Source organism: Hippoglossus hippoglossus, chromosome 3 (genome assembly GCF_009819705.1).
Source record: "Hippoglossus hippoglossus isolate fHipHip1 chromosome 3, fHipHip1.pri, whole genome shotgun sequence".
Taxonomy (NCBI): domain Eukaryota; kingdom Metazoa; phylum Chordata; class Actinopteri; order Pleuronectiformes; family Pleuronectidae; genus Hippoglossus; species Hippoglossus hippoglossus.
Genome location: NC_047153.1, coordinates 3,293,116 through 3,306,377, shown reverse-complemented (window position 1 = coordinate 3,306,377; position 13,262 = coordinate 3,293,116). Strand labels below are relative to the sequence as shown.

At 43.5% G+C, this 13,262-nt stretch overlaps 1 protein-coding gene across 1 annotated transcript in view; it reads right to left on the bottom strand.

Annotated features, from left to right (window-relative positions):
* nav2a (neuron navigator 2a) overlaps positions 1–13,262 on the bottom strand; it is a 198,131-nt gene that overhangs the window by 184,660 nt on the left and 209 nt on the right. The window contains exon 2 of the mRNA XM_034615021.1: positions 11,914–12,613. Within this exon, the coding sequence (XP_034470912.1) occupies positions 11,914–11,994 (81 nt within the window). The 5' untranslated portion in view covers positions 11,995–12,613. The remainder of the gene's footprint in view (positions 1–11,913; positions 12,614–13,262) is intronic.

Here is a 13,262-nt window from a genome sequence, read left to right as displayed (position 1 = left end):
ACGCATTATACTTGATTTCATTTTATTATAGTGATTGGCTCTGACAGAGGGTAATATGTCCAAGTGGGGAAGGTAAAAGTAAAGGTAATTGAATTCCATGGATGCAGTTACAGTCTGTTGTCATTACAGGCAAAGATCTCCAGGCAATATTCACTCCAACCACCAAGCTCCACAACAGCCTCCAGGCAATCGGCCACAGAGTGAGCAACAATCACATCAACAGTTTGATTTATTTAGACCAAACCACATTAGAAGGGGAAGCAGCAGCTTTGTTTGAAGGGAATAAACATCTGCATTTTCTTTAGTAGAGCAGTGCCTCTTCTTAACCTGCCTGTTTGGAATGAGCTGTTTTAATCTTGGCCTGTGTTAATGCTGCTTGCTGCTTTCTTTTTAAAACTCCCTCTACAGAGCCCTGGTTGTTAATTCAAAATCTATTATTATTTAACATCAAACGTGTCCAAATCGCACTAAAATCAACACTGCACTTCCTGAGGCCCTCAACAATACACACGCTAAGCCGGAGCCGATAGGAGAACAGATATGCGAGCCACGGCCAAACAGATATTAAATTAGTTTTTTGGTGCCTTCCAATTTAAAACAGATGGTTCTCAGCTTAAGATCCATCAATCAACTTCACCATTATCTCACAATTAGCCATTAATCAGCCTTTCATTGATTGACGGATGTCCATGCAGCGAGTCAAGTGAGAAAGGACCTTGCATTCAAACAACTGACCCTAACTTTTTGTTATCTAATCAAAAAGTCATTAATCATCAGCCTCTGTATAGACTGTCCAGTTACAATTCAAGAGTAAACATGTATTACGTGGTGAAAGAGAGTCATTGACCTGCGACAAATAGATTCTCTGACAAACACTGATCAATGCTCCTTGTACAAAGTAAGAGTCTTTGATGTGCGTATTCTGCTTTGATCTGCCTGAGCTCGATGCATCACGGAGACGGCCGAGAAGAACCAGGTGCAGGTGATCAAGTGTCTTTTTCTGGCTTCTTGATTCCAGGCAGGAGGCCGCAGTCTGGGCTCAGCAGCTGTGTACACACAGCACGCGGATCAATAACAGCAGAGAGCCTGTATTGATTATGTGTGTAAGTGATACTAGAATGGGGGTTGTTATGGGGGAGGAGGAGGTGGGAGGGAGGTGGCCGGGATTAAGGTAACAGGGATACAGCCTTGTGGTGACCCTCTGCGTGTGCATGTGTGTGCGCGGCTATTTGGTTTCCCTATTCTCTCACATAGGGGGCAGCATGTCATATCATTCAATACCCGTTGACCCCTGAATTCCAAGGCTTCCATATGCCCCCCCCATCATGTCCTGATCTGATCCTTGCCACAGACCTGATCTACAAAACATACATTGTCGTTGTCATTTCTATATGAGGACGGCACGATCTCTTAGGACCAAGTGCCATCACATGGAACCCTTCTCCAATGCGACCTTCTAAATTCTCGTTTGAATATTTGCTACTAGGACCGAGAACTGACGCTGGCTTCGAACCCGACAACCTGCCGGGGGCCTTTAGATTTCTGCGGGGGGGGAGGGTTTTCTCCAAAGACGATGCACATTAGGTTAATTGGGGGACTGTAAATTATCTGTAGGTGTAAATGTGGACATGAACGGTTGTGTATCTCTGTATGTTGGCATTGTGATTGACATCTGACCTAAGATTGGCTCCAGCCTCCGCCCCCAACCCCCAAGGGACAAGCAGTATAGATAATGGACAGATTTATATATGAATTAAATGAAACAAGTAAAAGCATTTGAAGTCAGCACTTGAATAACTTCAACCAAAAAAGATTCTCTATCCTTCTTCTGTTATTCCACATTTTTGGACTAACAAGCCGCAGAAGTGTGAAACTATTTTCCTTTAAGCTTCCATGTAGGTGTTAATTATACACATAAGGTTATTTTGGTGGTGTTAGAACCAAAATCTCACACATGGATGAATTACAGACTGCAGACATGTTTCAACACTGCTGGTAAAAGAAAACATAACTATTTGGACTTCAATCAGTTGCACCTACAAAAAAGAAAGCAACGTGAAAAAAGCCGCAGTACGTGACATTTTGTAAACCAAGACAGTTTAGTCCTTCGTTAATTGGGGCAGGCTAATAAATAAATGGGCTATTTCTGCCTCATTTGCATTCAGAGCATCAAATTTGACACAAATACCTCTGAAAGCACAAATCATGAACAAAGCCTGAGGTTTAAACAGATTAAACAGCTTAAGAAAATTCACCTGCAGCACTACTGGTTTTTCTGAATACAGTACAAAGGAATTTAAACATAAGACCTTCTGACCCATTTGTATGCTTCACTTTTTTAGATGTAACTCACATTACAGCATGAATATCGGACAACTCAAGACTATAAAAAGATTTATTGCTCATAATTGTTTCTTCACGAGCTTCCTCTTTTAACCAATAATAGAAACCACCTGTCATCCCAGCTGCCCTTTATTTATATTGATTGTGATTTTGCCATAGACAGAGCCACATGAAAAGCATCTGTTCCAACACGAAGCTTAGTGCTCTCCGAGGAATCGAATGGCTCAGTTACAGCAGAGCTGCATGTCTGCAGCACCACCCTCCAAAACAGTGCTGAGGCAGCACCCGACACGCCCCCCTGGGATCTGAGACCCCAGATCCTGAAAAATATCCAGGTCCGCTGTGATAAAAATATCAAATATCCCTGTGGTATAATGAGCCATTGCTATTACATCTGAACTACAGATACCGTCAGAGTGCAGGGACACGTTAGTCAGCTGTAATTTGCAGTAGGAACAAGAGTCTACAAGCAAAACAGTTCAATTCTGAGCAAGGCCTCATAAAATTGGCTGCAGACACAGATCAGAAGTCTGTAATTAAAAAAGGTCGTCACTGTCTTGATTTTGTTTCTTGTTACAGAAGTTAAACTTATTAACTAAATGTACTAAGTGGGGCTCATTTTTTTAAAATACACATCCACCTATTTCATCCATCTAAACCACAAAGAGCATCTGATTCCCTTCAGTTCAACAGAGGCAGATGAATTACTGCAGCATTCTCTTATTTGACAACAGTAATCACACCAAAGAGTAAAAACCATGGACCGTAGAGATGGACGAGATAAAGAAGTGTTCCTCAGGTGCAGAAACAGTCATAAATAGCTCCATCTCACGATTCAACACCACATTGAGTCTGTTGCAGCGCACTGACATCGACATGCAGATAAAACCCACAGCTGTGTCTGGGAAGGTGGAGAAAGACTGGGGGGAAGGTGCAGGAGACAGGAAATCATTGTCTGATTTATCATTTCATGTTCAGCAGATTAAACACGGAGAGAGACACTGGTGGAAAATCTGTGCTATTAATAAAAGAGAATTATTTATTCAGAAAGATAGAAGAAGCGTGAAGGTCTAATCCCTCCATGGAATCATAAAGTATCTCAACAACGATCTCATGGACCTTGCAGAGCCAACAAAGGTCCGACAACGGATGAGCCTGGATTTAATAAAGATTCAATTATCACTGCCTTATGAACCCATTGTGCCATGGTCCTGGATTCTTTTACAAAAAGAAATTCTCAAATTTTGAGCAACAGCTAAAAGAAAAATATAATTTTCCTCCTGGAGAAAGAGGCAACAAAGAAAAAGCCCTCCTGTCCCCTCAGTGCCATTCCTCACCATCCCGGTGCCAATTGTGTTTTCTCCAGCCCTGAAGGCAAAACGTGTGCAGCAATATTTCCCTGAACAAAACACGGTGGAAATCTCTTCTTCTTGCAACAAAGGAGGCTGATGTAGAGGAAGTTTGTCCAGCCTCCCTCTGCTCCTCTTCACCATTCCTCTTTAGATGTGGCAGATTTACACCAAGCTGGAGACGGGGGTTAAGGTTAAGAGGCTGGGTAGTGTGTGTCTATGTGGGAGGGGAATTGGCTGAGGAACCTCCAGCTCCACTTTCGAGGCTTCAGATGAAAAACAGCCCCTTTTCTCAACCCTCATCCTTTGCTATCGCTCGGAGAATCCCTGGTGTGTAAAATTGAATTCTGATCATATTTTCCAGGACCAAGATAAAGGGAAGGGATTGACGAAATCATAATGTGCAGAAGCCGCAACAAATGCTCTTTAACACAATCCCTCAATTTCACCCACACGTACATTAACTACAGACACAAGATAACGTCTCCGTCTTCCTGGAACCAAGTAGGTGGACTCATATTAAGCCGATGGTGCAAAGAAGAACTGAATCCCAGTATCATGCATGCTGATCTGGTAGCTCTGTGATGTTGCATGTGTTCACAGCAGCAAACGACTAAAAGAGGCTAATACATTTGAGTTTTTAACCACATCAGCTCTGCCACGTTGACTCCTGGTGTACACACTACTAAGTGTTTTAGAGCTGCTACAACTGAGAAGTTTGGAAACGCTGCTGTCCCCATTTTACTTTGAAAACTCAGGGGCTGCGTTCTAGTTTTGACGGGCAGAAAGGGGGACGTAGACACACAATCGTTTGCTTTTTGGGGTCTTTTCATTCACAGCATAGCCTCCTCTCATTCCTCAGGCTCCGATCACGTGATGCCAAAAACAACCAGCATCAGCAACCAGTGTAGAACGACATGGACGATCAGTTCCAAGCGTCCGCTGACCCTGTTGTCTTTGCGAACAGCTGTTGTGTGGTTGAATTCTGAGTCTACTGTTTATATGTGTAGGCGACGAGCTGTTACTCAAGAAACTTTACTGCTTCTCATTTGTTGCTTCGCTCTCTCTGCAACTAACCAGCTTCCTGTCTGCACCAGCACACACAGGCCCGGTGTATGTGAGAGGTGGAGGGATATTCAGGCAGGTTAGTGTGGACGCCAGGGATTCAAACTGATCTGAAGCCAGAGATGCTCATGTGGACAAAGACTGTTTTGGTTTGAAACAACCTTTTTCTAATGAAAGTGTAGTGTGAACGCAGCCTGAGACCCCTTTGCTGTTTTTAATCTATAGACTTCTCCTTCCTATCTATTCCAGTCACATACAAACTGAGCCTGCAGCTGTACTAACAGGTGCTGCACATGGATGGGATTTAATTTTTTTATGAGATTCAAATGAAAAAAAATAAAAGAATGCTTCATAATATAGAAAATATATCCACCGGCAAGAGCCAATTATAATAACTGCTCTTAGAGGAAAGATAATTTGGAAATGGGAGCAGCATTGACGTCTGATCGGGGTGAGGCAGCTTTAAAATGAGCTCTCCCCAGATATGACCAACGCTGCTTCTCAGCTTTAATTATAACCTCATTATTCAGTGAAATGACACGAAAGATAAAAGAGTGTTTAATTTATCAGGACTGTTTCCAATTCACCGCCACCTGCTCAAATTATTAAAACGTCTTGTTCTCACCGTGCAGGTTTGTGTGTGGATGCGATGAGCGTAGTAGCGCGGAGGAAATCCCGTCGCCACAGGAGCGAGCTGAAGCACCTGTTCACCGGCCGAGCACCTCCCCTGCCCGCTGACCCCCAGACCGGCTTCATCATGTTGTGTGAGTCAGAACAGCCGGACCCTCTCACACCCTGCGGAGTGTGTTACTGACAACACAATTTCTCCAGCCATATAGACCATATAGACATGTCACACACATACAGTGCAACAACTTGACCTCTGCTGATGTACAGTTCAATTTAAAAATGAGGTGAAACATGTAGCTTTTATGTAACTTTTTTAAATGTCATGTACTGATGTCTCGTTTAAATGCCATATTATTTTGGCCACTAGGTGGTAATGATTCTTCCAAGTGTTCTTGTTAAGCAACAATTATTAAATAAACAAAACATGGCTTGAGTTCTCTTATTTAACTATTTCAAATTCTATAATTGATATACTCGTTTATTTAATCAGAAATGATCTTTGTCGAAGCAGATGCATCATCCTGTGGATGGTCTGAAAATGACAGATTTCTAACCAGGGTCATCGAGGATGTCCTTCCTGACAGGAAGCTGAGCAGACCTCCGTTACGTGACGGGTCAATGTTTCATTCGACCCAACTGGCCAATCGTGTTCCCCCGTAGCTGAAGTCCAGGCCATCCCACCAGCCCCTGCCACCTGTCCTTCACCCTCCCTCAGGGTGCGGGGAGAGGGTGACGGCCAGATGGCTCTTGAGGGCCAAGCAGCATCCTGAGTGCAGCATCTCTCCCCACCCCCAGCCTCCGAGCTCCATGCCTGGTCCCACCTCCACCCTCTGACCCACCCTCCCCTTCCCCGATCCAAACCCCTGAGCCCCAGCGCTCGTCAGTGCTGCATGACTGAGCAAACACAGTCCTTCACCAAAATAAATCCCTGTCTCTCCTACGCAGCTGCCTGGTTTGCGAGAAAAGCTTAGCCGGCGCCTTCATCTCTGCTGGCAAAACAGCATTCATGACATTAAGATTCCCACTATCACTGAGAGCCAGAACCTGCTCCTGGTGCTGAAAATAAATTGTTAAAGGGGAAATGGTCTACGTCTGTGCCAGCTACAGAGCACCGCAGCTAAATAAGATAATGAGTGCTGACCATTGTGATCTATAAAGATGGTCATCATTTATCTGAGCCGACCGGTCAGGGGCAGGCTGGAGAGGAGCAACTGTTAAAGAGGGATAATGTGTACAATAGGTTTTAAATAATCTCACAAGGCTGCTCGTTTGTCACCACGCTCTCCTATCGCCCCGATATTACATTCAATTAGTTTCAGATACCAGCCGTGCGCGGCCGCTGGCGTTCGCAATCAATCAAACCCCGTCAATGACAAATCGTCACCCCTGCAGTCACTCTCTATAACTGGGCAGCAGGCCAACGGGACAGCGGAGACATGAGAGGTGAAGTTTAACAGACGCCTCAACCTGGAGTCTGAATCCAGCAAAAAGGTCTTTCAAATCTGTTCCCGTACGAGAAAGAAATTGTCTCCTTGATTCAGAGACAGTGCACGAGGGAGGTGATGACTGCAGTAATGTGAGTGGTAGCTAGCACAGATGTTGCCGTCCTAATGAACAGGTTGGCAGCTCAGGGAGGGGACGGCTGCGCTGACCTTGCCCATATGTCTGTCTAACTGTCCACTGCTGGAGGAAATGCTGGAGAGGAAACAGGGAAAGCAAATAACTCTTCTGTTGATTATCTTTACGAGCAGATTAATGTGACAAAACTGAGGCGTATGCTGCAATCGGAGCGTGAACATCACAACTCTTTCAGTGTGAAGTGAGCACCTGAGCAAGAAGATCAACATTTCTGATCAATTTAGCCATTTTGTCCAGGGACCAGTTTGTTTAACAACTCCTGTCAAAGGTGATTAGATTCACTAACCTGGATAAACCAAAGTAAACCGCACACAGGCTGTGACCTAGAACCAGTAAACAAAATGTGAAAATGTGCTTTTCAACTAATATCAGGAACCTAGTGAGGAGCTCAGAAAACTAGACAAGGAGATCAGAGTGGAAACACTGGTGGTTCATTATCTGATCAGGGTGACGCCTCCTTGTGGAGGATCATCTGACAAGGAGGACAACCAAGAACATTCTGGTGGGATTACATGCAGATGGATGGATGAAAGGATGAAAGGATGTATGGATGGATGGATGGAAGGTAGGGTTGTGACTATTTTATTTATAATTCAAATGTGGAGGGCAAAGTTCCAATTCAAAATATACAGATCAATATATATTATCCATCTAGACTATGTGAAGTATTACTCATCAGTAAAGTGAGCCAGTAATACATTCAAACAAATGTGCTATGTCAAATTCATTCTAACATCTAATTTTGTTATCAATTTTGTCATAAGTTTTGAAAGGGACATGAAAATGATCATTTTCTGCTTTTGTTTTTGTCCGAGCCAGGATCTTATTGCTTCAAGAACCAATTAACCAATTAGACTTGTCCCATGCATTACAAACTCCTTGTCGGTATAATAAGCCAATGTCTCATCACCGTGTCCCACATCACAGAAGCCATGGAAACAAACTGTGAAGCTCACTAACCACAGTACGACCTGAATCCTGAGCCATGTAGGTTTTCCCACTCATCTGTGTCTCTTAACTAATTATGAGGCTGTAACAGAATTACTGCAGCAGAGCAGTCGGCAGCAGACACATCCGCTGTAAATACCTCATTATCCTACAGAACCTCACCCGACCGTATCGAACGCCTCTTAATGAGCGGCCACAAACTAGACTGGTGGAAATAAATACATAATATGCAATGGCTCTGTTTGCACAATTAGTGTCACATTCCCTTTCATTCTCATTGAGCTGAATCAAAGATGGATTCCACTACAGAGCGCTCTCCTTCACCTTCTCAGTGCCCTTTGTCATCTGCGTCACTCCAGTGGATAGGGATTTGATCCGCTGCCAGACTTCATTTTAAAAAACATACATTTTGTGTTCTTGCACAATTAGTGTCCTGCCAAGTTTAAAGAACAGAGATGTTCCCATATCAAGATCAGAAATGCTTCCCATGTATCGCGTCAGCAAGTACACGCATCTAAGTACCAATCGTCTGAGTATAACTTTCACCCAGATAAAACTGCAATTTTCTTTTCCCAGAAATCACCTCTCCTTCTTCTACAAACAGCTCTTGCCAATGGCAGTACTGCATTATGGAAATATTTCCTTCTGGATAGTCCCACAAGTGAAACGGCGACGTGTACTATATGCAAAACTAAATTTTTTAGAGGTTGGCACTAGTGTTGCCAATGACAATACCAACAATCTCAAAGCATTTGAAGAAGCATCACCACAAAAGAGCACAAAGGGGGAAAAGGTAGAAACTGCAACTGTAAACTTTGGCAAACGCATTCAAATGAAATTCGACAAAGCAGGAAAGATAATCAACGAACTCAGTGAGTTGATTGTTGTGTGTTCCTAGATTTATTTGCTCGTGTTGTTTTTCCGTCGAATGTTACTAGAGAATAAAAGAGGTTCTATATGGCATTCTGGGTTTAACCTTAGCCAGGCCACACAATAAGGCAATCAGCATTTCAATACAGGGTTATTAACATACAGCTTTCAAAACACGTTATATATGCTTTTATTTTTTTTAATGCACGGGTATCAGAACAGTTATTTGAATTTGCAGATATGCAAAAGTCCAGGTATCACTGTATCTGTAATTAAAGAACTTGCGATTTCTCAACACAACAAACCTTGGCCGTGGATAATATTCAGTATTAGCGCTGTAAATCTGCGCCGTATCCACAACAACTCGGTGTGAGGTCAGGATATAAATCACAGATCAGTTCATTAATATAAAGTTCAGGGTTTCATTAGCTCTTTCTGCAGAACCAGGCTGAATGGGAGGAGGGGATGTGCCAGCTGTCCAATATGCTGCGGAGTCATTGTTAATCAAAGATCAGCTCAGAGCTCCTTTTCTTTGACTGTGCTCCAATAAATTAAACATGCCTGCTAGACCTGGAGTTCACAGGCATCCCAGTCTTTCTCAGTTTTAATTTCACGCTGGCTCTCACAAGTCTGCGATACAAGGGAGATGCAATGCACGAATCAGAAACCATGAATATGTAGTGTATGGTGCAAAATTCTTAAGTGCGCTCCCTAAAGTAGAGTATGACACCAAAACTAACCAGATCCAATGGAAACAATAGAACAAAGACGTTCAGGTGTGAAAATGCCCTAAAACATGAAAATCCCCAAAACTAAGCTTGAAAACATCACTTTATTACAAAGCTACAGATCAGGATGGTGCTGAAAGGCCAAAGCTCAAATCTCACGGATCCTAGTTTCCAGTCGATCAAACCCTGAGCCCGGGTTCACATCATCATAATACATCTCTGATTCTCCCTCTCTCTCTCTAACGCTCTCCATGATTGCTACTCAATGAACATTAATACATGGGGCAGGGGACATGTGAGAGAGTAAATCTACAACCAGAACAAAATCCAATTACCTCCGACTGGGGCGAGTATCACATATAGGATCTTGAACTCGAGGTAATTGTCGGGGGACGTTGAACCTTGCTGCCTGGGAGTCTGGGGTAATTCTCCAACAATGAGCGCCCGCGTGTCCACATTACTACCTCAGTGCTTTCAATTTATTTAAGTCGGCTGATGTCCATTAAGAGGGAAGGTGAGTATTGGCTCAGTCTGGCGCAGCCTCTCTTCCCTGGAGAGCGTCGGGCCCCGTCTGGACTGGTGATGCCGCCGCATTGTGAGGCTACTGATGACATCTAGACATGTCGCTGCTGAAAACACCAAGAGCAACAAAACCCCACTTTATGAATTATATCAGGGTCCATTGTAGAGCCCGACCCATGTGGATTTTTGAGGGCTGATGCGGATTCCGATATTTGGGAGTAAAATTTCAATACCAACATATATTTTAAATTATATATGTATTTAAAAAAGTGTCTTCATCAAATGTCCGCTTGATATTTTACATTTAAACCAAACTTTATTAGAAATGAAAAGAAAACACAATCAAAACCAAATACATAGAACCTGAGATAAGAAAATAAAACATATTTTTTCTGTATTGTTTATTCTACAAAATAAAAGTTGTGTGTCGCAAAAAGTAAAAGCAGATACCGATATGTCTCATAATGGCCGAGCGTTATATCGGTCGGGCCACAAAACAAAAGGAAAATGGGACCAGACTTGGTAAATACTGAGCGTTGAGCTGCATCCCAACACTTGACAGAGAAGCCGAAGTTATTCTCCCGCTCAGTGCGTCACTTAGCTTCCAGAGAGAAGCTCGGCAGTCTGGAAAATTGGAAAAACAGCAGCTGGGACTTTGGTCGGATCAATTAATATTCATGTTCTACATAATCCCGAGTGACTAATTTAACACACCTGATCAAATCAATAATTCACAGGGGGGGGGGGTAAGAGATAGATGGGAATGAAATGAGAAAAAGGACAGAAACCTTCTTTTTGACTCTAATCCCTGCAGCACCTTCAGCAGACAGAGTCCAACACATCTCCACGAGGTTTGGAACTGAACCAGACTCAGCAGTGACCAAACTCCACCGACCATGCTAATCCTCACCTGCCCCGAGAGGTGGCCCCCATCCAGATGAGGCCCCCCCCCCCCCCAGAGGTCATTGGGGATCCCTCCTGTTTTGCTACCTGAGCTGCAAACACACTGTAAACAGAGCGATGAATAAAAAGTCCACCACAGCATTAAAAGGCTTCACACACCGGAGGAGCTGTCAGGTTTCCCAAAATCTCTCTCTCTATATATATATATATATATATAAAGTCAAATCATGAAAAGCAGAGAGCTGTGGGGTTTGCATACAACAACGGCACTACATCAACATCATGTGGAAAATGCAGAGCGAAGCTGAAACCGGGAAAATGAGCAGCGGTATTAAGTCGTCCATCAATCTTAGTGCAGGCTGCTGAAGTAATTCTACAAAACCACAAAGCATCAAAGAAGACTTAACAAGACGCCTCAGTGCTTTCACACACGCTTTAGCTTTTAATCAACATCGTTGTGCTTTCTTTGGCACCTCGTGAAAAGTGATGAAGGTCAGACGAGGTCAGGATGCAGATGTTTAAAAATCATCCCTGACCCAGTAGAGGGTGTTTCTGTATTTTTGCAACTCAACAATCTGGTTTAAATCTGTTTGGTTGAAAGTTTAGAATGTAAATTTAGAATTTCAAAGACTGTGGGAGGTTCGGGAGACATTATAAAAACATTTGTTTCAGCCCAAAGTCGTCATGGAAACTGATTTAGATGAAGCAGAAAATGTTCCTTAAAATATCCTCTGGCATCCAGAAGAAGCACAATCAGGAAGCAGTACCTTTGTTTTGCACACTGCCAAACATCAATCAATCCAGATTTGACTGTCAACACTCGAACCCAACTTCCCTGACTCAGCCTCATCGCACGTCACACAGCACAGTGCAGATGCAAACATCTGGAGGATGAAGAGGATGGTTCCTCGACTCACCCTTTTCTGGTCCTCCAAGCCGTGCAGCACAGGTTTCCTCCTCGGGTGCTGCGGTGGACTCGCCTCTGCTCCCGCCTCCATCTTCCCATAAGTGAGTGAGTTCTCGGACTCTTCCACGGTGAAAAATATCCTTTCTGGGACCGAAGGGAAATACCTGCTCAGAGGATTTCAGTCCCCTTCCCGGCTGGATCCCAGCTGTGGTGCATGAATGTGTGGCCAAAAACAATACAAAAGCAAAAAACGGTCTGTCCATCAACTTTGCTTCATGAAAAAGATGGTACCCAATCTCCAGGGGGATCCGAGCTCAGCCACATGCCGCGTCTCCGTCATATCCTTCCTCGATGCTCTTTCTTTACAGCTCCTGGTGTCGAGAGGCTGCAGCATCAGGGCGGAGAACAGCAACCGACGGTAAACAGGATGGTTTTCTCTGCCTCAAACATCATGGGATCCTAAAGGAGGGTGTGATCCTCATCGTGATCCTCTGTGCTGCTTCTGACTCAATCCGTCTGACGCTGGGAACAAGACGAGGGCAGGATTCTGTGTCTGTGCAGCGAAATGGGCAGACTTCAGTTTTCCAGGAAGCATCCACAAGTGTAAAAAGCAAATAAAAAAAAAAGATGTGCAGCAAAGGCAGGTGTGTGAAAGCTGGTGTCACTCACAGCTCGAGAGTCGAGTGCTGCATCCTGACAGGGAACAAGTGCTTGAGAAAAACAGAGTTACATTAAAATATTATTGAAAAAGCTGAGTTGTCAAAGAACTTAAGGCAAATACTGGAATTATTTCATAGTTTAAGACTTTATATATTTTATGAAGGGACCAAAAACCCACAATTGAGTTAGTCCATCTCTCAAATATCCCAACTCGTCTGTAGGAAGCAGCACAGGCTTCATGAACAAGACGATTTTCAAGGAATGGAATTACTTTAGCTCAACAAGAGAAAAGGTGCATTTTAAAAAACTGTTTTCAGGACAAAACAAATACAGTGTATATACATAATGAAGGAACATGAAGCTGGTGCCACTGCGATGGGATTTTAACACTTTTTAAACAACAGCTAAGATCTATGTGGCACAGAAGAATAAATGGTTTTAGTTTTAATGATGGGATTTACAGACTAAATGCTGTGCAGTGACATTTACCATCAATTGCATAAATAACATAGTACAGCCCACAGCTAATTCCTGCAGGTGTGGTGCTTTTTCACAAACGCAACTTTCTCACTTTTCATCGTTTGCAAACTTCCTCTCCTGCAACGCAGTTATTGCCAATGGAAGCAATTTGCCGACGGACCAACACTGAGTGAGGAGTTGAGACGTGGAACCAGTCGCCCGCAGAAGCTCGGAGCTGCA